Here is a 26,111-nt window from a genome sequence, read left to right as displayed (position 1 = left end):
AAGATATTCCATCTCACACTAGTGTCAACAAAAGTCAAACTCCTTATTTTGTTCCATCCTGGCTTGCTGGCTTCTACAAAAGTATCCCAATGAAAATTTTTTCCTCAAACTAATTATTTTGATTAATTATCCTATGACTGCTCCCCCATTTCTTTTTTTAAAAAATCCACTTTAATTTTAGCAGAGCATGCACGTAGCAAAGTCCCAGTTGTGGTTAGAGAGCATTCATCTGCATATATCAAGTAGTATGAAGCTTCCCCTCCGCACTCTTCCCATCCGCACCTAAAAACCCCATTCAGCTAGTCTCCAACTCTTCCTGTTACCCATATCCATGCTGTACAATATTAAGCATGCCTGTTTCACCCAAACTAGATCCTTGTGGCATGCTCTAATTCTCATTAGCAGGATTATACTTACAGGATATTAATATATAATTCACAAAAGCCATTCTGAATCTCCCCACTCCAGCTTTCAATAAATCATGCACCCTCCACCACTTTTTTTTCTATTCAAAAACTAAAGCCATTCAAAATGAAGTATTTCATCTACCATGTTCTTCAATCCCTGAAGCATGTTTCGCCCTGCTTTGAATCAGTTCAGTGTACTTTATTTCAAAAGAGACAAAAAACTACAAATACAATATAAAAAAAAGAAAGAAAAAACTACAAATACACTTTAAGACTGAATGTTAATATGTTATGTGTGTGTGTGCACAGAATGAATTTTGTTAACCGAGCAAGTACTTATGCAAAAACAATTACATGCGAGAGCCACTGGTAAAACTAGGCTTCACTGACTGATGAACATGGTAGATGAAGTAGTTCAAATGGTCTAACTTATGTGTAACTGGAGTCCTACACAACAGGGAAGGTGTGGGAAAAGCTTTCTAAAGAAATTAATATTTTATAAAATCTGTGTAATGCACAGGTTCATGAAACTCTGTATACTCCAAATAAAAACCAATACACAAATGGATGCAAAAACGACAGATGGCAAAATCAGTAGAGAAGACCTTTTAAAATAACTATTATAAGTATGGTAGAAGAATTAAAGAAAAACACCTAACAAAAGGAGGAGAAAAATCGAAGACAGAAAAAAAAGAACCAAAAGAAATTCTAGAGCCAAAAAATGCAAGAGCTGAAATAAAGGATTCTCTTGGTGAATATAACTAATTCTAATTTGCCTAAGAAAATAAGAATGTTAAAGAAGCTCCTTATATTATCAAGAACATAAGAAGAATGTTAAAGAAAAATGAAACTAGAGGGAAACTGAAGAGCACCAAAGTCATAAATACAACTTTTTCCTTACTGTTTAACTTCTTTAAAATACAACAGACTGCTGGTTATATCCATTTGGAAATCCTATAAGTTAGTATGCCTAAAATTGAATTCATTAGATGTCTATTCAACTATTCATATCTTGAATAACTCTTAAATTCATCCTACTTTTCTTTGGCTCATTACCCAAATTACTAAAGCAGTAACTTTCAGTTCTTCTTTTCTCCAATTTATTACCTACACTTCGGCCACCAAGATTTCCATAAAGATGAAAGAAAGAGAGAGGAAGGAAGGAAAGGAGGGCGAGAGGAAATAAATTAGATATACCATGCAAACAGATACACCACATAAACACTAATTGCAAGAAAACCAGAATGGGTATATTAGTACCAGAAAAATCAGACTTCAAAACAATGAGCAGTAACAGGAGAAAAACAGACCTTTCACAATAACAAAAGGGTCAATTTATAAGAAAAATGTAATTTAAAAAGTGGCTATGACCCTCATACCAGAGCTTCAAAATACCTGAAGAAAAAACTAGCAGAACTGAAGACCCTCAAACTGAGCCAGTCAAGCCAAAGTAACATGTCTATTACAGCTTCTATCTATTAACTGAAAACAGTGGACAGAATATAAAAAGTAACTACCTTAGGACTGTTTTTGTTTTGCTTTGTTTTTTAAAAAGCAAATAACATTAGACAAATTGGATAGAGAAGTCAAAACCTGAAGGACTACCAGTATAGTACTGAATTTCCTTTTATATTTTTTCATCCTTTGTATCTCATATTTGATCTAAGGGCAGCCCAAGTTGCAGAACTGTGCAGTGAGCAACAAAACTTCGAGAGAAATCCAATCTATCTGGCAAAAAAAAAACACAGAAAAAGGAGTCCTTGTAAACCACAGAGTGTTTGGGGAGTTATAACATTTCTCTCTCTCTCTCTCCTCTCCCAGTTCTCAGAGCTGCAGCAGCGGGGGAGGGGGGTGGGGGGTGGGCGGGTGGGGGCGGCATGGTGGGTACTGGGGGAGACAATGGAGCATCTACAATTCCAGGGAGAAGAAAAGAAACCTGAAAAGAAACCTCTCAGTAAGTAAAACACCCAAGCAAGGGGCAAGGCTCTTGTGGTTCAAAAAAGAAAAAGGAAGCCTCTGCTATTTTTTTTCTTTCTTTCTCTCACCACTCTGTCATGAAGTTGACTCTAGTCATACAAGACCACATAACAGCACAAAGCAACAAAAACTCTAAGTAAGAAACCCATCTTTCTACTTAGGGGAAGAAGGAAAATGGGCCCTAAGAAGCCAAAGAGTATGGGGGGGACCGTAAGGAGGAGAGTTGGAGTAGTCAATCCCCTAATTCTGGTTTGAACTAACATAAGTCTTGGGGTTCACCACCATGCTATACATGTGTGGAACAGACCAAAGAAGCATAGCAAAGGCTTTAGAACTAACTGACTTTGGAGCCAGAAAGCAAGACAGAACTTGCAGTCTGGATGCAACCAACTGGACTGCCTGCTAAAGTAAAATCAACACTCTTCAGAGGATTTTACCCGGAAACACAATCTCAATGTAAGAATCAGGAAGTCCGGAAAAAAATTCAATTACTTAACAACAACAACAAAAATCAAACAAAAGTGACCACCTGTCAAGGGAAAAAAGCAATCAATAGATACCAATACCCCAAAGATGCAGTTGCCGGAAGCATCAGAAAAAGACTTTAAAACTGGTTTTATAACCATGCTCTGTGGCATAAAGGTGAAAAAATTCAGAATGAATGAAAATATTGAATTCTGCAGCTGAGGAACAGAATATGTAAAAAGGAACAAGGTAAACTTAAAACCAGAGAGAGAGAATATCTAAAATTAAAAATTCACTGGATGGGCTCAAAAGAAAGGAGGTAACAGGACTAAGAGCCAGTAAACTGGAGCGCAGATCAAAAGAAATTTTCTAAACTAAAGAAGAGAGAAACAAGATTCGGAAACAATGAAGAGTCTTAGGAATTGTAGAAAAATGTAACACTTTTGCTGTCTTAGAGGAAAAGACTATGCACAAAAAAAACTTCCAAATTTCATAAAAGATGCAAATTTACAGATTCAAAAATCTCAATTAACATCAATAAAGATAAATCCGAAGAAAATCATACCCATATAATCAAACTGCTGGAAAATGAAAATATTAAAAGTAGACAGAGAAAAACAGTATGTTACAAATAAGGGAACAACAAATGATTCAAATGACTGCAGATTTCTCATCAGAAACTATGGAGAAGAGAAGACAGCAGAACATCTTCACAGGGCTCAAAGAAAACAACTATTCAAAGAATACTGACTGCTCCGCAGAATTCCAGGGGTTAGGTACGTCAATGCAGAGAAAGGGCCTACACCCTGCCCATGGCCCATTTTAAGCAGATATGTTCTAACTATCGGGCTCAGACTTAAAATTGTGTATAATTTTATTTTGAGGGTCAAGATTTCCAGAACTATTGATGATGACAAACATTTTATTTGGTACTCACTTTGTGCCACACATTTTATTAATACAAAATACTTTCTATGGATGATACGGATGGTATCATTTAAGCTTTTAAATCCCTATGAAATGGTTTCTATTTTATCTCTATTTTACAGATGAGATAACTTACCATTAGAGAAGTGGAATAACTTGCCCAAGCCACAAACAGAGCCTGGATTCAAACCCAGGTCTGAGCTCCAAATATGTCTTAATCTCTAAAAGAGGTCTAAAATAGAACGAATTAAAAGCAAAATGAAGTATATTCTGCTCTTAATTATAGAGAGTATCAGCTCTTCAAGGGAAAGAATTGTTCCATCCTCTTTCTAATCCCAGCACTTGTAACAGTCTCTAAAAGACTAAACACTCTATAATACACCAAACAAATCAATCAGTAAATAAATGAAATTTTTTAGAGTTAGTGATCCTTTCAGCAACCAAGTAATGGCGAACACACATCTCTGGACACCACCTGGATCCTATTCTATCCACAACTAAATGTATCATAACTGCAGCCTCCACGTAGGCAAAAACTCATGACGAGTGGAAATCCTCAGTTAAGGAGACAGACAGTAAAATATTTTTTAGCAAGCCAATACTTTTAGATCTAGTAAAATCACACACCACTGCAATAAGTTCATATCCTTATAAATTGTTTTATACAAGTCATTCTTTTTCAATTCTATTATCCCTTCCTCAGCAGAAAGATGCAATGAGTAACAAACAGCATGAAAGAGAAGACTCATTATGTAACCAAACAGTATTTTAGTAAATTGCTGAAAATTAGCAAAAATTCCCTGTACAGCTGAATCCAAGTAGCCAGGATATACGATTATCAAATGACAAAAACCAAAAAGTTAAACAATGAGTTAAAACAACGATGTTTAAACAAAAGCATTTATCTATTCAATTTTACCACTGGCAAACTACATATCTTTAATATTCACTTCAGCCCATTTAAATATAGATACTTTCCAGGTAGTTCCTTACCACTGAAGTTAGGAGTTATTTTAAATTAACCACAAGAATTCTCTTAACAAAAACTGCAACTATGAAGGGCAGCTGAAAACTCTTGTTTTAGTTCTTTCAGGCTACTGTACAAAATACCACATGGGTGGCTTACAAACAGACATTTATTTCTCTCAGCTCTGGATGCTGGGAAGTCCATGACTGAGGCTCTGGCAGATGGCTGTCTCATGGGAGCTCACTTTCTAGACAACATCTCTTCACTGTGTCCTCACACTGCAGGAGGCACAAACTAGCTAGCTTGTAGTACTTTGGCCTAGATTTATACTTAGCCTACATAAACATTCAGAAATGGATTTGCTGCTGCTGCTGCTGCTGCTAAGTCGCTTCAGTCGTGTCCGACTCTGTGCGACACCATAGACGGCAGCCCACCAGGCTCCCCCGTCCCTGGGATTCTCCAGGCAAGAACACTGGAGTGGGTTGCCATTTCCTTCTCCAATGCATGAAAGTGAAAAGTGAAAGTGAAGTCGCTCAGTCGTTTCCGACTCTTATCGACCCCATGGACTGCAGCCCACCAGGCTCCTCCGTCCATGGGATTTTCCAGGCAAAAGTACTGGAGTGGGGTGCCATTGCCTTCTCTGCAGAAATGGATCACGCAGCCTTAAATCAATTGGGATGCTGTCTCTTCTGCTGAGTGACTTGGTGAGGAATCTGAATATAACCAAGACCAGCATGTATTGATTCATGTCATTCCCTTGAACCACAACAAAATGGTTCAGTTGGTCCAGAGTAAAATTTACAACTTTTTGTTCCATGATTAAAACACCAGAGCCTTTCTCTCAACCACCAGGTATAAACAAATCATTTACCCTTACTTATCAATTTCTGCTACTAACTAGCCATGACATGGAGAAGACCAAAGCTGAGTAGTTTACAAAGAAATATTACCAGAAACCAGATCAAACCACACCTCCAGTGTTTAAACCAGTAGGGGTTGGGTTGAGGTGGGTTTGCCTTTTCCTGATCCAAAAATCATTTTCACTTATAAGGCTGGTATTCCTACTATAAATCCTACTTATTCATGCATGTATTTATCATTTATTATACTGTAATAAACTTTTACAGTATTATTACACTGATGGAGCTGATATGCTATTTTACTTAGAATTTTCACAAATTATAATTTAAAATAACTGTATTTAAACTGAGTAAGAAGGCACATCATATGAAAGGATGTATATATTAATTATTCTTTGATATCCAAGAATTTATTCATTTGTTAAGCTTTTGAAGATCTACTATATTCCAAGTCATTGTTCAGTCACTAGGCCATGTCCAACTCTGTGAACCCATGGACTACAGGACACCAGGCTCCCCTGTCCTCCACTGTCTCCTGGAATTTGCTCAAATTCATGCCCACTGAGTCGGTGATGCTTTCCAATCTTCTCATCCTCTGCCACCTGCTTCTTCTGCCTTCAATCTTTCCTAGCATCAGGGTTTTTTCCAATGACTTGGCTCTTTGCATCAGGTGGCCAAAGTATTGGAGCTTCAATTTCAGCATCAGTCTTTACAATGAACGTTCAGGGTTAATTTCCTTTAGGATTGACTGGTTTGATCTCCATGCAGTCCAAGGGATTCTCAAGAGTCTTCTCCAGCACCACAATCTGAAGCATCAATTCTTCAGAGCTCAAACTTCTATATGGTCCAACTCTCATGTCCCTACATGACTACTAGAAAAACCATAGCTTTGACTATACAGACCTTTGTTGTTAAAGTGACATCTCTGCTTTTTAATATGCTGTCTAGTTTTGTCACAGTTTCCTTCCAAGGAGCAAGCGTCTTTTAATTTCATGGTTGAAATTAATGGGTAAACTGAGTACCATAGCAAAGTGAGTACCCAGACATAGTATCAGTTCTCAAACAACACTGAGAGTGATTTTAAAGGTAGAGATACAAACAGAAGCTTAAGAACCAAAGTGGGAACTCTCAACCATAACTGTAAAGTTGGTGGCCTTGATCTTAGAAAATTAAGCTAATAAAATTTTCTGATTTTCATCTTAAAATTTTCATCATCACTTTTTCTCTTACAGTTTCTAAGAGTTCAATACAGTACCTGTATTTGATGGATCCAAAATTAACTGAAGAGATGGCTTATTTGTTTGCCTGGCTGAAATATTTCCAAATGAATGGTCTGAAATCTCACTGGAACTTGGACAATCAACAGGAAGGCTACTTTGCCCCTTCTCCGAATCTCTCAAAATTTCTTCCATGGCTTTTTCTAGTTGTTCATCACCATTAGAAACTATCTACAGACAAAGGAAAACAATTCCTTTCAATCATAATATGGTTCTAGAACTTAATTAAAAAAGTTACTGAATACCAAGAATTAGTTGTACTAATTTCTTGAGATATAACAGAAAAATCTGAGTTTAAAAAAAAACAAAAAACAATAGAGGACTATTAGTTTCAGAAAAGGATTCTCCAGAAACACCTAAGGCAGTTTCCAACTATATTTGGTCTAAGAGCTTACTTACAGAGATTTTTGGTTGTTGTTTTTTTTTCTTCTTTTTTTACCTTTTAGTAACATTCTAAAAATCAAGTAATCCTAAATTTATGTGTTTTAAAGAGAAAAATGGATAAATTTAAATAGACAATATATAGTGTTAATATCATTTAAAAGGTCATATTTTATGTTATTATAACATAAATATATTTGTGATCTCTTTATAAATTTTGCTTGAGCAGCCAAGGAGTATCAGTAATTTCCTTATATTTAAGTTGGCTGACCTTTTTCTTAAAAGCAAAGTGAAACACACCAAGCATAAGTAAATAAATGCCTTAAGCACATTAATGTGAAAACAGAGTTAAATGAATTTAAATAGCTATTTATTTAAATATAGATATTTCAATAAATTTAAAGGAATCTATTGACTATTTTAATGAAATTATAAAACTATATATCCTCAACATAATGTAAAATGAGTACTTAATCATCTAATTTTTATAAATTAGATGTTTTATTAGATTGATTATTAGATTAGCATACTAACATACCTTTGTATCATAACTAATACTAAATACAAGTCATAAATAATACATAGCATTTTAGGCTAATTTCTCTCTCCCTATATCTAGAAGGTGATTATGAAAGTCCCATAGATATATACCTGAGTTTGTTTGGTTTTATTTATAAATAAGAAAACAGTTTTCATTTGGTCAAACACCATACATATATCTGTTTGCAAGAAAAAATATATATATATCACATACATACTTGAATTGGTAAACAGCTTCAAAGACTTTGTTTGATAACTCAAATGTTATGCTGCCTAACAAAAAGGCAACATAAAAATGAAAAATAAAAAGGACCACATCTAAATAAAATCTCAATGACTAAAATTACAAAACATATACTTAAAAAATATTCAGACAAGTGTTAATCACACAGATGAATGCTACAAGCTGACTTAAAGCATAAAAATCATAAAGCAGTCTCTCAAGTGAAAATAATACATAACTACATATTTATGTAAGTAATTTTTAAAACCCAGCAGCAGTAAGAGAGGCAAAAGTATCCAGATAAATTAAACTGATGTAAGATTTAACCATTAAGTCTAACTTGCCAATTATCCTTTCTCTTCTTTTTTCCCTCCTATTTCTTCTTTCTGAATTCTAAATGATAAACAACCAAAAATAAAATACTTTAAAAATAACAAACCTAACAATTAAGTCTCTGGATAAATCAAACATTGATTCTATTCTCAAAGTGAGTACTTGAGAAAAAACTTTGGATTGTATCTACTTCCTAAGATAAGTTGCACCTAGTTAAAAGGAATAATTTAAAATAATATCATTTGTAGAAAAGGAAAAAATACCTTCAGTTCAGGTTTTTCATCATCTTTTGTAGAAGTATCACCTCCATGCTGAGGAACCAAAACAAATTCTTCACTGTTGAGTGTAGTCACAGAATCCGATGACCCACTAACCTTCCGTAATGAAGCTCTGACCTCCATTTCAGTTCTGCAAACTTCTCTTTCCACATTCACCTGTTCAAAACCACAAGGATTAAGAAAAAAACTGGTAAATAAAAACATGAACTACTGAGTACCTGAATCAATTTTCTGGGGGCCTTTAAACATGGTTCAGGCAAGGAATTCTGATGGCTAAATAATCATCTCAAAACTAGGGAGTCTACCTTCTTGGACTGGGCCACATAATAGAGATGTACACTGAGTTTCCAGACTAAAAGAACCATATTGTTCCCTGAACAACAACACAAACTTGCCCATATCTCAACTAAAAGGATTTACTACTACGAGGCACTCTCTATATTTCTCTGAGAAATACTTTTTGTTCTTTTTAATAAATATAAAAAATAGGAAATAAGCTAGAAGTAAATACAAATTCACACACAAATAAAAATACATTCACTGGTGACTGTATAACCAAATCCAAATGTCTGCATAACTTATCTCCTCACACTAATAAGCACTGTACCTTAAAATATTTTTTCTGTGTCACTTAAGTTGACTGATTAATACAGAATTCAACATTCTAAGCCATGTATCTTTTCCTTTCCAGACACAAAACCACTTATCTATAGGAAGCAGAAAATGGGGAGTGGGGGCGGGGTGGCAAGGGGAGCAAAGCTTTATACTGCACTCATGCAGCAGTATTCAAATACCGTGTTCTATATAGATCTCAATACCATCTTCAATATAGATCTCTAGTAGCTCAACTGGTAAAGAAACCACCTACAATACAGGAGACCCCGCTTTGATTCCTGAGTCAGGAAGATCTGCTGGAGAAGGGATAGGCTACCCACTCCAGTATTCTTGGGTTTCCCCGGTGGCTCAGCTGGTAAAGAATCTGCCTGCAACGCGAGAGACCTGGGTTCAATCCCTGGGTTGAGAAGATCCTCTGGAGAAGGAAAAGGCTACCCACTCCAATATTCTGGCCTAGAAAAATCTATGGACTGTAAAGTCCATAGAGTCGCAAAGAGTCGGACACAACTGAGCGGCTCACTTTCACTTCACACCATAGAAACTCAACATTCTCTGTCACTTCCAGAAATCCAAATATTCACACAACTAAATTTAACTGAACATGTACACTACATAAGAGTTACAATACTCAACATTTGGGGTTACATGAGTGAATAAGGCAAACAAGATGCCTCCTCTCCTGGAGCTTACAGCTCGTGAGGAAACAAGCAAGGAAGGAAGGAAATCCCAAATCATTCAACAGGCTATGAAGAAAACACACAGCCTAATATAACAAAGAAGAGCTGTAAGGAGTATACAGACGACTTTAAGGGAGGTAGTAGGAAAAGACTCTCTGAAAGAGAAATATTTGAGCTGAAAGCACGAAGATTAAAAAAAAGGAACCTTATGTTAAACAATCTGCTCAGTGACAAAGCAGGTAATAAGTCAGGGAGGAAGGACAAGTTCAGTTTAGTATAGTTGCTCACTAGTAGCCAACTCTTTCCAACCCCATGGACTGCAGCACGCCAGGCTTCCCTGTCCATCACCAACTCCTGGACTTTACTCAAACTCATGTCCATTGAAGCGGTGATGCCTTTAATCTTTCCCAGCATAAGGGTCTTTCCCAGTGACTCAGTTCGCATCACGTGGCCAAAGTATTGGAGTTTCAGCTTCAACATCAGTCCTTCCAATGAATATTCAGGATTGATTTCGCTGAGAATTGACTGGTATTATTTCCTTCCAGTTCAAAAACTCTCAAGACTCTTCTACAACACCACAGTTCAAAAGCATAAATTTTTCTGCGCTCAGCTTTCTTTATAGTCCAACTCTCACATTCATACATGACCACTGGAAAAACGATAGCCTTGACTAGACGGACCTTTGTTGACAAAGTAATGTCTCTGCTTTTGAATATGCTGTTCTAGGTTGGTCATAACTTTCCTTCCAAGGAGTAAGTGTCTTTTCATTTCATGGCTGCAGTCACCATCTGCAGTGATTTTGAACCCAAAAAAATAAAGTCAGCCACTGTTTCCACTATTTCGCCATTTATTTGCCATGATGTGATGGGACTGGATGCCATGATCTTAGTTTTCTGAATGTTGAGCTTTAAGCCAAATTTTTCACTCTCCTCTTTCACTTTCATCGAGAGGCTCTTTAGTTCTTCTTCACTTTCAGGGTGGAGTCATCCGCATATCTGAGGTTATTTATATTTCTCCCGGCAATCTTGATTCCAGCTTGTGTTTCCTCCAGCCCAGAGTTCCTCATGATGTACTCTGCATATAAGTTAAATAAGCAGGGTGACAATATACAGCCTTGATGTACTCCTTTTCCCATTTGGAACCAGACTGTTGTTCCATGTCCAGTTCTAACTGTTGCTTCCTGACTTACATACAGGTTTCTCAAGAGGCAGGTCAGGCGGTCTGGTTTTCCCATCTCTTTCAGAATTTTCCACAGTTTGTTGTGATCCACACAGTCAAAGGCTGTGGCATAGTCAATAAACCAGTTTTTCTGGAACTCTCTTGCTTTTATGATGATCCAGCAGATGTTGGCAATTTGATCTCTGGTCCCTCTGCCTTATCTAAAACCAGCTTGAACATCTGGAAGTTCACAGTTCACATACGGTTGAAGCCTGGCTTGGAGAATTTTGAGTATTACTTTGCTAGCCTGTGAAATGAGTGCAACTGTGTGATAGTGATAGTTTGAGCATTCTTTTGCATTGCCTTTCTTTGGGATTGGAATGAAACCTGACCTTTTCCAGTCCTATGGCCACTGCTGAGTTTTCCAAATTTGCTGGCATACCGAGTGCAACGCTTTCAGAGTATCATCTTTTAGGATTTGAAACAGCTAAACTGGAATTCCATTGCCTCCACTAGCTTTGTTCGTAGTGATGCTTCTTAAGGTCCACTTGACTTCGTATTCCAAGGTGTCTAGCTCTAGGTGAGTGATCACACCATCATGGTTATCTTGGTCGTGAAGACCTTTTTTGTACAGTTCATCTGTGTATTCTTGCCACCTCTTCTTAATATCTTCTGCGTCTGTTAGGTCCATACCATTCCTGTCCTTTATTGAGCCCATCTTTGCATTAAATGTTCCCTTGGCACCTCTAATTTTCTTGAAGAGATCTCTAGTCTTTCCCATTCTATTGTTTTCCTCTATTTCTTTGCATTGATCTGCATTCAAATAGGTATATCTTTCCTTTTCTCCTTTGCCTTTCACTTCTCTTCTTTTCTCAGCTATTTATAAGCCCTCCTCAGGCAATCATTTTACCTTTTTGCATATCTTTTTCTTGGGGATGGTCTTGATCCCTGCCTCCTGTACAATGTCACGGACCTCTGTTCATAGTTCTTCAGGCACTCTGTCTATCAGATCTAAACCTTTGAATCTATGTCACTTCCACTGTATAATCGTAAGGGATTTGATTTAGGTCATACCTGAATGGTCTAGTGGTCTTCCCTACTTTCTTCAATTTCAGTCTGAATTTAGCAATGAGTTCATGATCTGAGCCACAGTCAGCTTCCAGTTTTATTTTTGCTCACTGTATAGAGCTTCTCCATCTTTGCAAAGAATAAAATCATTCTTACTTTGGTATTGACCATGTGGTGATGTCCATGTGTAGGGTCTTCTCTTGTGTTGTTGGAAGAGGGTGTTTGCTATGACTAGTGCGTTCTCTTGGCATAACTCTGTTAGCCTTTGACCTGCTTCATCTTGTACTCCAAGGCCAAATTTGCCTGTTACTCCAGGTACTCTTGACTTCCCACTTTTGCATTCCAATTCCCTATAATGAAAAGAACATCTTTTGGGGGGGTTAGTTCTAGAAGGTCTTGTAGGTCTTCATAGAACCATTCAACTTCAGCTTCTTCAGCATTACTGGCCAGGGCATAGACTTGGATTACCGTGATATTGAATGGTTTGCCTTGGAAACAAACAGATCATCCTGTCGCTTTTGAGATTGCATTCAAGTACTGCATTTGGACTCTTTGTTGACTATGATGGCTACTCCATTTCTTCTAAGGGATTCTTGCCCACAGTAGTAGACAGAATGATCATCTGAGTTAAATTCACCCATTCCAGTCCATTTTAGTTCACTGATTCCTAAAATGTCAATGTTCACTCTTGCCATCTGTTTGACCACTTCCAATTTGCCTTGATTCATGGACCTAACATTCCAGGTTCCTATGCAATACTGCTCTTTATTAATGTCAGACTTTACTTCCATTACCTGTCACATCACAACTGGGTGTTGTTTATGCTTTGGCTCCGTCTCTTCATTCTTTCTGGAGTTATTTCTCCACTGTTCTCCAGCAGCATTTTGGTCACCTACCGACCTGGAGTGTTCATCTTTCAGTGCCCTATCTTCTTGCCTTTTCATAAGAATACTGAAGTGGTTTGCCATTCCCTTCTCTAGTGGACCACGTTTTGTAAGAACTCTCCAAGATGACCCATCCATCTTGGGTGGCCCTACACGGCATGGCTCATAGTTTCACTGAGCTAGACAAGGCTGTGGTCTCTGTGATTAGTTTGGTTAGTTTTCTGTGATTGTGGTTTCCATTCTGTCTGCTGCTTCCCTGGTAGCTCAGAGGTTAAAGCGTCTGCCTGCAATGCGGGAGACCGGGGTTCGATCCCTGGGTTGGGGAGATCCCCTGGAAAAGGAAATGGCAACCCACTCCAGTGTTCTTGCCTGGAGAATCCCATGGGCAGAGGAGCCTAGTGGGCCACAGTCCAAGGGGTTGCAAAGAGTCGGACACAACTGAACGACTTCACTTTCTTTCTTTCTTTCTTTCTGATGGATAAGGATAAGAGGCTTATGGACACTTCCTGATGGGAGAGACAGATTGAGGGGGAATCTGGGTCTCGTTCTGATGGGCCATGCTCAATAAATCTTTAATCAAATTTTGTTGATGGGCAGGGCTGTGTTCCCTCCCTGTTGTTTGACCTGAGGCCAAACTATGGTGGAGGTAAAGAAGATAATGGCGACCTCCTTTGAAAGGTCCCATGCAGGCACTGCTGCACTCAGTGCCCCGGACCCTGCAGCAGGCCACCGTTGACCCACGCCTCTGTCAGAGACCCCTGGACACTCATGGGCAAGTCTGGGTCAGTCTTTTGTGGGGTCACTGCTCCTCTCTCCTGGGTCCTGGAGCACACAAGGTTCTGTTTGTGCCCTCCAAGAGTCTGCTTCCCCAGTCCTATGTAAGTTCTGGTGGCTCTATGATGGGGTTAATGGCGACCTCCTCCAAGAGGGCTTATGCCATACCCAGGTCTGCTGAACCCAGAGCCCCTGCCCCTGAGGCAGGCCACTGCTGACCCGTAACTTCGCAGGAGACACTCAAACACAATTCTGGCTCAGTCTCTGTGGGGGTCTCTGGGTCCTTGTGCGCACAAGGTTTGAGCCCTCTCAGCAGACAAGCAGATCAGTGCTGAAGAATTCAGGATCTCGTAACCATGGTAAGTCTGACCCATGCCAAAAATTCCCCCAGAAATGTTCTTTTTCTCTAATGAGGTTGTTTTGTTCACTTCCTCATTTAAAAAAAAAAAAAAAAAAGGCTGCAATATCTCATTTTACCAGTAGGTGACACTAACACCATTACTCTCATCAAAAAAGGAGGAAAAAAAATTACTTTTCCCTTCAAGGCACAGTTGAAAAAACTACTTTCTAACATTATTGAAAAATCAAAGTTTCTAATAACATCAAAACAAAGAATAATTACTGCCAACTCCAAGGCCTACCTTTCATTTATTTCTGCTAGGCATGTAAACATATTTCTTTTTTAAAACCCTTCAAGCACATTCATCTGTCCTCTAAAAGGTTTTTCTCATTTTGCATATTATGTGTGTGTGCTAAGTCACTTTAGTTGTGTCCGACTCTTTGCATCCCTACAGACTGTAACCCGCTAGGTTCCCGCTAGGTCCGTGGGATTCTCCAGGCAACAACACTGGGGTGGGCTGCCATTTCCAGGTTATCTTCCTGACCCAGGGATCGAACCCGTGTCTCATGTTTCCTGCATTGGCAGGCGAGGACTTTACCACTAGCGCCACCTGGGAAGCCCTTGCATATTATATGTTTCTGAAAATGCAGTATGTATTAGCAGCAAGTTTTTACCCTTCCGGCTGCCCCATGAAAGCTTGATTGTCAAGACATTACACACCTCAGGTGTTCTTTCTATGGCCAACCCTTCTTCAAATCCTTTTCAGTTGCCACTCTTCTACTTGACATTTAAATGTTGGAAATTCCCCAAATTCTGAGTTTTTTTCTCTGATTCTTTGCAACTCACTCTTATTGCCAAGGATTTAAATAGCATCTATATACTGAAAGTCTCCCAAATTTCTATCCCAACCCAAATGTCTCCTCTAATTCCTGATTTTGAATCCAGCTCTTTGATATTTCCATGTGGAATTCTATCGGTATCTTAAAATGTGACCCAAGTGGAATTCCTAATGTCTCCTCCAAACTTGTTTTTTATTCAGATTCCCCATTTCTGAAGAACACCACCTTCTACTAAGTTGCACAAACAAAAAATCTGGTTATCATCCTTGATTCATCTCTGCTTCTTCATTCCTCTCATTACCAAGTCATGTCAATCTCACTTTCAAAATAAACCCCACATCTATCTCTCTACATCAGTTTTACAAACCTAATCCAAGCCATGATCTCACCTATTATAACAGTCTCCTAACCCATCTCCTTCTTCCAGTCTTCTCCTCCCTCATCTACTAACTAAGCAGCCAAAGAAATCTTTTGGAAAGCTAAACTGGATTACATTAAAGCTCCAGACTAAAATATTTTCACTAAAATTCAAATAAAATCCAAACTCCCTGCCATGACTTAAGTGCCTGACAGACACACCCTTGCGTCTGTCACTTTTCATTACAGCTCTTCAGTCATGGAAAGTTCCTTCCCACGTTAGGTCTTAGCACTTACCCCCTGCCTTCATATGGCTCACTCCTAAAGGTATACCTGCCATTCATAGACTCAACAAATATTTAATGAGCCCCTACTATGTGACAGAAATCCTAATGGGAACTAGAGACTAACTAGTTAGTGAGATGAATGTAGGCCCAATTTTCTTAGACCTAACATTCTTATGGATGTGTTAAATAATACAGAAGAAAGTAAATTAGGATCATCTATTGGAATAAGCACCGGAAAAGATGCTGAGAAGGCAGGAGGCAATATGGATTCAATCGACATTTGGATTTAATAATGATGAGCAAATCATGGAAAGAACTAGGGAGAAACAATTTCACGTAGAAAAAACAGCAAATACTGGGTTGGACAAGAAGTTTGTTCGGATTTTTCAACATGATATTTCAAACAATCTTCTTAGCCAATCCAATCAAACCAAGATGTAAGAGAAGGCTGGCTTAGTTTCTAGTGGGGCCACTGCTCCTTTCTCCTGGGTCTTGGTGCGCACAAGGTTTTGTCTGTGCCCTCCGGGAGTCTGTGTCCACAGACATAGCTGCACTCATCTCACATGAGTAGTAGCAAAGTAACGCCCAAAATTCTCCAAGATAGCTGTCTGTGGGGTCACACAGAGTCAGACACGACTAAAGCAACTAAGCAGGAGCAGCAGCAGGCTTCAATAGTACATGAACCAAGAACTTCCAGATGTTCAAACTGGATTTAGAAAAGGCACAGGAACCAGAGATCAAATTGGCAACATCTGTTAGATCACAGAAAAAGAAAATTCCACAAAACATCTATTTCTGCTTTACTGACTACACCAAAGCCTTTGGCTGTGTGGATTACGACAAACTGTGGAAAATTCTTCAAGAGATGGGAATACCAGATCACCTGACCTGCCTCCTGAGAAATCTGTATGCAGGTCAAGAAGCAACAGTTAGAACTGGACATGGAACAACAGACTGGTTCCAAACTGCAAAAGGAGTATGTCAAGGCTGTATATTGTCACCTGCTTATTTAACTTATATGCAGAGTACATCATGAGAAACGCTGGGCTGGATGAAACAAAAGCTGGAAACAAGATTGCCGGGAGAAATATCAATAACCTCAGATATGCAGATGATACCACCCTTATGGCAAGAAAGTGAAGAGGAACTAAACAGCCTCTTGATGAAGGTAAAAGAGGAAAGTGAAAAAGCTGGCTTAAAACTCAACATTCAAAAAAAAAAAAAAACAAAAACTCAACATTCAGAAAACAAAGATCATGGCATCCAGTCCCATCACTTCATGGCAAACAGATGAGGAAACAATGGAAACAGTGAGAGACTTGATTTTCTTGGGTTCCAAAATCACTGCAGATGGTGACTGTAGCCATGAAATTTTTATAAAAGATACTTGCTCCTTGGGAGAAACACAGTCACAAACCTAGACAGCATATTAAAAAGAAGAGGCACTACTTTGCCAACAAAGGTCCAACTAGTCAAAGCTATGGTTTCCCCAGTAGTCATGTATAATGTAAGAGTCAGACCATAAAGAAGGCTGATCAGTGAAAAATTGATGCTTTTGAACTGTGGTGCTAGAGAAGACTTTGAGAGTCCCTGGACTTCAAGGAGATCAAACCAGTCAATCCGAAAAGAAATTAACCTTGAATATTCATTGGAAGGACTGATGCTAAAGCTGAAGCTCCAATACTTTGGCCACCTGATGTGAAGAACAGACTCATTGGGGAAAGACCCTAATGCTAGGAAAAACTGAAAGCAGGAGAAGGGGATGACAGAGGATGAGATGGCTGGATGGCATCACCGACTCAATGGACATGAGTTTGAGCAAGCTCTGGGAGTTGGTGATGGACAGGGAAGCCTGGGCATGCTGCAGTCTGTGGGGTCACAAAGAGTCAGAGACGACTGAATTGAACTGAGAGAGAGAAGTCACTCACTCGTGTCTGACTCTTTGCAACCCCATGGACTGTAGCCTACCAGGCTCCTCCATCCACCCGACTTTCCAGGCAAGAATACTAGACTGCTGCTGCTGCTGCTAAGTCACTTCAGTTATGTCCGACTCTGTGCGACCCCATAGACAGCAGCCAAACAGGCTCTCCCGTCCCTGGGATTCTCCAGGCAAGAACACTGAAGTGGGTTGCCATTTCCTTCTCCAATGCATGAAAGTGAAAAGTGAAAGGGAAGTCACTCAGTCGTGTCTGACTCTGCGACCACATAGACGGCAACCCACCAGGCTCCTTCATCCATGGGATTTTCCAGGCAAGAGTACTGGAGTGGGGTGCCATTGCCTTCTCTGAAGAGTACTGGAGTGGGTTGTCACTAAAGAGAAGGCTTACTGAGAAACAGAAAGGAGGCCATGATAGCTTCAAAATAATAACTATAGGTCAGAATACAGTTGTCCCTCAGTATTCATGGAGAATTGATTCTAGGACCCACCACAGACACTTGAATCCACAGATGCTCAAGTATCGTAATTGACATTCCATATCCTTGATTTGTCATCTGTGGCTTCAACGAACCAGACTGCGTAGTACTGTAGTATTATTTGAAAAAAAAAAATCTGTATATGTAGACTCAGACAGTTCAAACCCATGTTGTTCAAGGTCAACTATACTTGGTATGAAATGAAATATAGATAGAAAGGCAGAGAGCCTGAGGTCACCCCTGACACTAAGGCTATCTAAATATACCCCCGCCACAATCCCAACTGTGTCTTCCCCCAAAGGATTCTCTTCAGTTCAGTTCAGTTGCTCAGTCGTGTCCAACTCTTTGCAACCCCATGAACCGCAGCACTCTAGGCCTCCCTGTCCATCACCAACTCCCGGGGTCTACCTATACTCAGGTCCATTGAGTTGGTGATGCCATCCAACCATCTTATCCTCTGTCATCCCATGCTCCTCCTGCCTTCAATCTTTCCCAGCATCAGGGTCTTTTCAAATGAGTCAGCTCTTCGCATCAGGTGCCCAAAGTATTGAAGTTTCAGCTTTAACATTGGTCTTTCCAATGAACACCCAGGACTGATCTTCTTTAGGATGGACTCGTTGGATGTCCTTGAAGGCTGAGAGACTTTCAAGAGTCTTCTCCAACACCACAGTTCAAATGCATCAATTTTTCTGCACTCAGCTTTCTTTACAGTCCAACTCTCATATTCATACATGACTACTGGAAAAACCATAGCCTTGACTAGACAGCCTTCGTTGACAAAGTAATGTCTCTGCTTTTTAATATGCTGTCTAGGTTGGTCATAACTTTCCTTCCAAGGAGTAAAAGTCTTTTCTTTTCATGGCTGCAATCACCATCTGCAGTGATTTTGCAACTTCCCAAAAACTAAAGTCAGCCACTGTTTCCCATCTATTTGCCACGAAGTGATGGGACCAGATGTCATGATCTTCGTTTTCTGAATGTTGAGCTTTAAGCCAACTTTTTCACTCTCCACTTTCACTTTCATCAAGAAGCTCTTTAGTTCTTCTTCACTTTCTGCCATAACAGTGGTGTTATCTGCATATCGGAGGTTATTGATATTTCTCCCAGCAACCTTGATTCCAGCTTGTGCTTCCTCCAGCCCAGCGTTTCTCATGATGTACTCTGCATATAAATTAAATAAGCAGGGTGACAATATACAGCCTTGACGTACTCCTTTTCCTATTTGGAACCAGTCTGTTGTTCCATGTCCAGTTCTAACTATTGCTTCCTGACTTGCATACAGGTTTCTCAAAAGGAAAGTCAGGTGGTCTGGTATTCCCACCTTTTGAAGAATTTTCCACAGTTTTTTGTGATCCACACAGTCAAAGACTTTGGCATAGTCAATAAAGCAGAAATAGATGTTTTTCTGGAACTCTCTTGCTTTTTCCATGATCCAGCGGATATTGGCAATTTGATCTCTGGTTCCTCTGCCTTTTCTAAAACCAGCTTGAACATCTGGAAGTTCACGGTTCACGTATTGCTGAAGCCTGGCTTGGAGAATTTTGAGCATTACTTTGCTAGCATGTGAGATGAGTGCAATTGTGCAGTAGTTTCAGCATTCGTTGGCATTGCCTTTCTTAGCGACTGGAATGAAAACTGACCTTTTACAGTCCTCTGGTCACTGCTGAGTTTTCCAAATTTGCTGGAATATTGAGTGCAGCACTTTTACAGCATCATCTTTCAGGATTTGAAATAGCTCAACTGGAATTCCATCACCTCCACTAGCTTTGTTCATAGTGATGCTTGCTAAGGCCCACTTGACTTCCCATTCCAGGATGTCTGGCCCTAGGTGAGTGATCACACCATCATGATTATCTTGGTTGTGAAGATCTTTTTTGTACAGTTTGTCTGTGTATTCTTGCCACCTCTTTTTAATATCTTCTGCTTCTGTTTGATCCATACCATTCCTGTCCTTTATTGAGCCCATCTTTGCATGAAATGTTCCCTTGGTATCTCTGATTTTCTTGAAGAGATCTCTAGTCTTTCCCATTCTGTGTTTTCCTCTGTTTCTGTGCACTGATCGCTGAGGAAGGCTTTCTTATCTCTCCTTGCTATTCTATGGAACTCTGCATTCATATGGGTATATCTTTCCTTTTCTCCTTGCTTTTCACTTCTCTTCTTTTCACAGCTATTTGTAAGGCCTCCTCAGATAGCCATTTTGCCTTTTCGCATTTCTTTTTCTTGGGGATGGTCTTGATCCCTGTCTCCTGTACAATGTCAGGAACTTCCATCCATAGTTCATCAGGCACTCTATCTATCAGATCTAGTCCCTTAAATCTATTTCTCACTGCCACTGTGTAACCATAAGGGATTTGATTTAGGTCATACCTGAATGGTCTAGTGGTTGACAGTTAAACTAACAGTCAATTCTGAATTAGCATGTAACTCAATACTAATGTGCATTGTGGTAGCTTATTCAAATAAGATGTCCATTTTTAATAGAGGTTTTCTTTATCCCAAGAGAATGTCAGATATTCTGTCATGCTAACAAGAAAACTAATAGTTTATTATATGTAATTTTGTGACCTCTTCCAAACATAGCCTGGCACCTCTCATTCTACTCAAAATTAAGACAGCTTTTAATACAACCATCACAACCCTGCCTTGAAGGGCCTTAAAGATACTTTTAGAAGTTTGCCAAGTACTACTACTATCTTAGTAGTGAAGGTATTACTAGTAGCTTCTCTACTAAAGCAGGGTGAAGGAGGAAATTTTTAAAAATGGTTTAAAACTCATTATTAAAACAACTAAGATCATGGCATCCAGTCCCATCACTTCATGGCAAATAGAAGGGCAAAAGGTGGAAGCAGTGACAGATTTCCTCTTCTTGGACACTAAAATGGCGGAAGGTGACTGCAGACATGGAATTAGAGGATGATCGCCTCATGGCAGGCAGGAAAGCTACGACAAGCCTAGACAGAGTGTTAAAAGCAAAGACATCACTTTGCCAGAAAAAGGCCTGTGTAGTCAAGGCAATGGTCTTTCCAGTAATCATGTACAGATATGAGAACTGGACTATAAAGAAGGCAGAGTGCCAAAGAATTGATACTTTCAAACTGTGGTGACTCTTGAGAGTCCCTTGGAGTGCAAGGAGATCAAACCAGTAAATCTTAAGGGAAATCAATGCTGAATATACATTGGAAGGACTGATGCTGAAGCTGAAGCTCCAATACTTTGGCCACCTGATGCAAACAGCCAATTTATTGGAAAAGACCGTGATGCTCGTAAAGATTGAAGGCAGAAGAGGGTGACAGAGGATGAGATGGTTGGATGGCATCACTGGTTCAATGGACATGAACTTGGGCAAACTCCAAGAGATGCTGAGAGACAGGGAAGCCTGGCATGCTGCAGTCCATAGGGTTGCAAAGAGTCAGACACAACTTGGCGACTGAACAACAACTAATACCTTACAGGATTGAAGACTGCTTTGAACCTGAATAGAGACAACATGCTTATCAAATTTGCACACAAACACAACAAAAGGCAATACTTTAAAGTGCAAAGAATGAAAAGTCAATACTTAAAATATTTCCACCAGCAAGTAATAAGACTTACACAGGGAAAGAATAGTCTTTTCAATAAATAGTGTTGGGAAAATTAGATATCAAAATGCAAAAGAATGAAGTTGGACCCCAACCTCACACCATACACAAAACTCAATTCAAAATGGATTATAAACCTAAATATAAGAATTAAAACTATAAAACTCTTAGCATAAAACATAGGAGTAAATCTTCATGTCCTTGGATTAAGGATGGTTTCTGATATGACAGTAAAAGCACAAGTGGCAGAAGAAAAAAATAGTTAAAACAGTTAAAAGAAAATCAGTTAAATACATTGAAATTTAAAATGCACTGAAAATGACATCATGAAAAAGTAAAATCTACAGGATGAGAAAATATTTACAATAGTTGATTATCCAGATTAAATGAGGAACTCTTACAAGTCAATAATAAAAAGACAAATAATTAAACTTCTGTTACGAGCTAAACAGCGTGGACATTATCACTTTCTTCCCTATAAGAAGAAAAGGCTGGACAAACCAAAAAGCAAAGTTTTTTGGATCCATCAGAAAACTGAGCTCACAGGACAAACCGCCATTTCAAATCTGGGGCAAGCAAGAGAAAGACAGCAAGTAAGAGCTGCTAGAGCCACAAGCTGGAAGGAATACTTAAATGCTAATTTTGACAACCTGCTGGAAGCTAGGTATGGGATTTGAGTGTGGGAGTGGACAGTGGGTTGTGGAAGGGTGGCTTCAAATTTTTTCATATTTAGTTGGTACTTAATAAGCAATAATAAAGAAATTTATAACATTCAAAAAAGAAGAAAATGTTGAAATAACTACATTGATTTTAGACAAAGCAGACTTCAGAACTAGAAAGATTATCAGAGATAAAGGAGAGTATTATAAAATAATAAGAGGTCAATTCTCTGAGAAAATAAAACAATCTGCACTGAGTATGCACATAACAAGCGGGCATCAAATTACTTGAGGCAAAAACTGGTAAAATTTGAAAGGAAAAACAGAAAATCCACTATTATAGTTGGAGATTTCAACACCTCTATCTGAAACTGACAGATCAAGCAGACAGAAAATTAAGCAAGAAATACAAGACCTAAATAGCACTATTAATCAACCTGATTTAATTGATGTTTATAAAATACTAATCATCAAGGAGAAGAATGTACTTTCTCACAGGGAACATTCACCAACGGAGACCATATTCTTGGACCATAAAACACTCCTTGGTAAATTTTTAAAAGTAAAGTTCAGTTCAGTTGCTCAGTTGTGTCCGACTCTTTGCGACCCCATGAATCGCAGCACACCAGGCCTCCCCGTCCATCACCAACTCCCAGAGTTCACTCAAACTCATGTCCATTGAGTCGGGGATGCCATCCAGCCTTCTCATCCTGGGTCGTCCCCTTCTCCTCCTGCCCCCAATCCCTCCCAGCATCAGGGTCTTTTCCAATGAGTCAACTTTTCGCATGAGGTGGCCAAAGTACTGGAGTTTCAGCTTTAGCATCAGTCCTTTCAATGAACACCCAGGACTGATCTCCTTTAGGATGGACTGGTTGGATCTCCTTGCAGTTCAAGGGACTCTCAAGAGTCTTCTCCAGCACCACAGTTCAAAAGCATCAATTCTTCGGCAACTATACAAATATTATCAAACTCATAATAGAATTAAACTAGAAATCAAGAACAGATAGCCTGGAAATTCCCAAATATTTGGAAATTAAATAACATATGCCTAAGTAACCATGAATCAAAGACAAAACAGGCAAGATTTTAAATACTTTTAACTAAACAAAAATGAAAATATAACACATTAAAAGTTGTGGGATATAGTGAAAGCAGTACTTAGAAATTTGTTGCACTGAATGCATATACCTAGAAAAGGAAAAACATCTAAAATCTAAAAAACATCTAAAAACTTGCGCTTCCTTAGAAACCTTAGGAAACTAAAAAAAAAAAGAGGGGAAGTATATAAAAAATAATAAACAGAAATCGATGAAATTGAAATAGAAAAGCAATACAGAAACATTTAACAACCAAAAGATGATTTTTAAAAAGATAAATAATATAGATTAAATTGATAAAAAGTCTAGCCAGGCTAAACAAGAAAAAGAGAATAGACAAACTAGCAATATCAAAAATGAAAGAAGGTCATCACTACCAATCCCCTGGATATCAACAGGATAATAAACAAATACTACAAACGATTCTATGCCCACAAATTTGGTAACTTGGAGGAAATGGACCAGTTCCTTGAAAGACATAAAAGTACCAAACTTCACACCAGGAAAAATAGATAACCTGAACAACTCTACATCTTTAAATAAATTTAACCAAAAATAATTAATAAGCTTCCAAAAGAGAAAGCACTTTTGGAACATAAACTTTTGGACATAAACGGCTTCACTGGCAATTCCAAAGATTAAGGAAGAAACAGTATCAATTCTCCAAAATCTCTTCAAGAATATAAGAGAGAAAATACCTTCTAACTTACTCTATGAGGCCAGAATTGACCTAATATTAAAAACTAACACCAGAGTACAAGACAAGAAAACTATAGATAAAATATTATAAAATCATATTCAACAATGTTTAAAAAGAATTATACCTTAGGTATGTAAGACTGGCTCAAAAATTAATAAGCAAAAGTAAAATCACTATCATGTCAACTGATGCAACATCCATTCATTATAAAAACTCTCAGTGAACCAGCAATTGATGGAACTGCTTCAACTTGGTAAAGAGTATCTACAAAAAAAAAAAAAAAAAACCTGCAGCTAACATCATACTTAACTGAGACCGAAGAGACTGGACACTTTCCTTTAAGACTGGGAACCATGTAATGATATCCCGTCTCTCTCACCTCTGATCAACATTAAGAAATAAAACTGTCTTTATTCACAAATTACACAATATCATAAGAAATAAAAGCTATGAAGATTGAAAAGGAAGAAATAAAACTGTCTTTATTCACAGATTACATAATTATCTATGCAGAAAATTGAGTGAGTACAGAAAAGTCACAGGATACAACGGGAATATACAAAAGTCAATCTCTTCCCTACATACAAACAATAAAGAATTTGAATTTTTCATTTTTTAAAAAGCAATACCATTTGCAATAACACCAAACAAATGAAATAATTATGTAAAAAATCTATCAAAATACCTGTAGGATCTGTTCGTAAGTAGAAACCTACGAAACACTAATGAGAGAAATTAAAGATGTAAAAGATGAAAAGATACTCAATGTTCAGAGATCAGAAAATTCAGTATTGCTAAGATGCTGATTCTTTCCTATTTAAATACTTCAAATTCAAAAACTTTGATGTTTATAAAATACTAATCATAAAACAGAAGAATGTACTTTCTCACAGGGAACATTCACCAAGGGAGACCATATTCTTTAAATGGTCTTTAATGGCAGTACCTTTAAATTCTTAACTTGTTAAGACTGAGTAAACATCTTTAGCACTCACCTATCGACACAAGGACAGGGACCATATCTATTTTTATTTTATTCACCAACACATCCCCAGCACAGTACCTATACATACTATGGACTCAATAAACATCTGTTTAACAAACAAGTCAATTATTTTGGATATAGCGGGCTAGACTCATGCATCAGATAGGAAGTTGTACTAAATGGATTCTAATGTCACTTAATCTTAAGATTCTCATTCTACATAAAGTGCAGAAGAATTCCATTCCAACAAGTCAATTCAAAATATAACCTACTAAGTCTACTATTATGCAGCAGAAAAAACACTAAGCAAAATGTTACTTTTTCTTTATATATGGTGATTTGCTATCACATCAAATCAGAAAAAACAGCAGTTGGAAAATTTTCAGTCTTTTAAATAACATGGACCTTCACTGTTCTATGAACTCAAGACTAATACATCCATTTCAACTCAGCATGTAAAACAGAGCAATGCACAAAAACAAAGCTGCTTTTAAAATGCATTTTGTTAAAAGTCTGGCCTATTATAACCCCAAAATTATAATGCAAAACCTGACAAAGGATTTTTATATCTCTTCAGGCACAGAAGAAGAAAAAAAAAAAACAACACCAACACTGGGAACTATAGTCTAGGCATAAACATTTTTATTTTTAGGGCATTTTAATGGTATATGAGAATAAGAAAACTAAGCAGTGCTACAGAAAGTCTACTGCTTCTTCTATCCATCTTCTTCTCCTCTGCTCTAAACCCAAAAATGTTCTATAAACTGACTGACACACATTTCCCCCACACCTATGGTAATTCTGAGCTTCCCAGGTGGCACTAGTGGTAAAGAATCTGCCTGCCAATACAGGAGATATAAGAGACACGAGTTCAATCCCTGGGTTGGGAAGATCCCCTAGAAGAGGAACCCATGCCAGTACTCTTGCCTGGAGAATCCCATGGACGGAGGAGTCTGGTGGGCTACAGTCAAAGTGGTCGCAAAGACTTGGACACGACTGAGCATCAGAGCACATAGTAATTCTAGAATTTCTATTAAGTG

The 26,111-nt window shown here is 38.4% G+C and overlaps 1 protein-coding gene across 2 annotated transcripts in view; it reads right to left on the bottom strand.

The window, feature by feature from the left end:
- Positions 1 to 26,111, bottom strand: part of RABGAP1L (RAB GTPase activating protein 1 like) — a 721,006-nt gene that overhangs the window by 637,105 nt on the left and 57,790 nt on the right. For both annotated transcript variants that reach the window (XM_068986467.1, XM_068986468.1), the window contains exons 2-3: positions 8,621 to 8,791; positions 6,859 to 7,051 (exon numbers count right to left, since the gene is read on the bottom strand). In XM_068986467.1, coding sequence (XP_068842568.1) covers positions 6,859 to 7,051; positions 8,621 to 8,758 — 331 coding nt within the window. In that variant the 5' untranslated portion in view covers positions 8,759 to 8,791. The remainder of the gene's footprint in view (positions 1 to 6,858; positions 7,052 to 8,620; positions 8,792 to 26,111) is intronic.

Source organism: Capricornis sumatraensis, chromosome 14 (genome assembly GCF_032405125.1).
Source record: "Capricornis sumatraensis isolate serow.1 chromosome 14, serow.2, whole genome shotgun sequence".
NCBI classification, from domain to species: Eukaryota; Metazoa; Chordata; class Mammalia; order Artiodactyla; family Bovidae; genus Capricornis; species Capricornis sumatraensis.
This window is presented reverse-complemented; position numbering and strand designations above follow the sequence as displayed.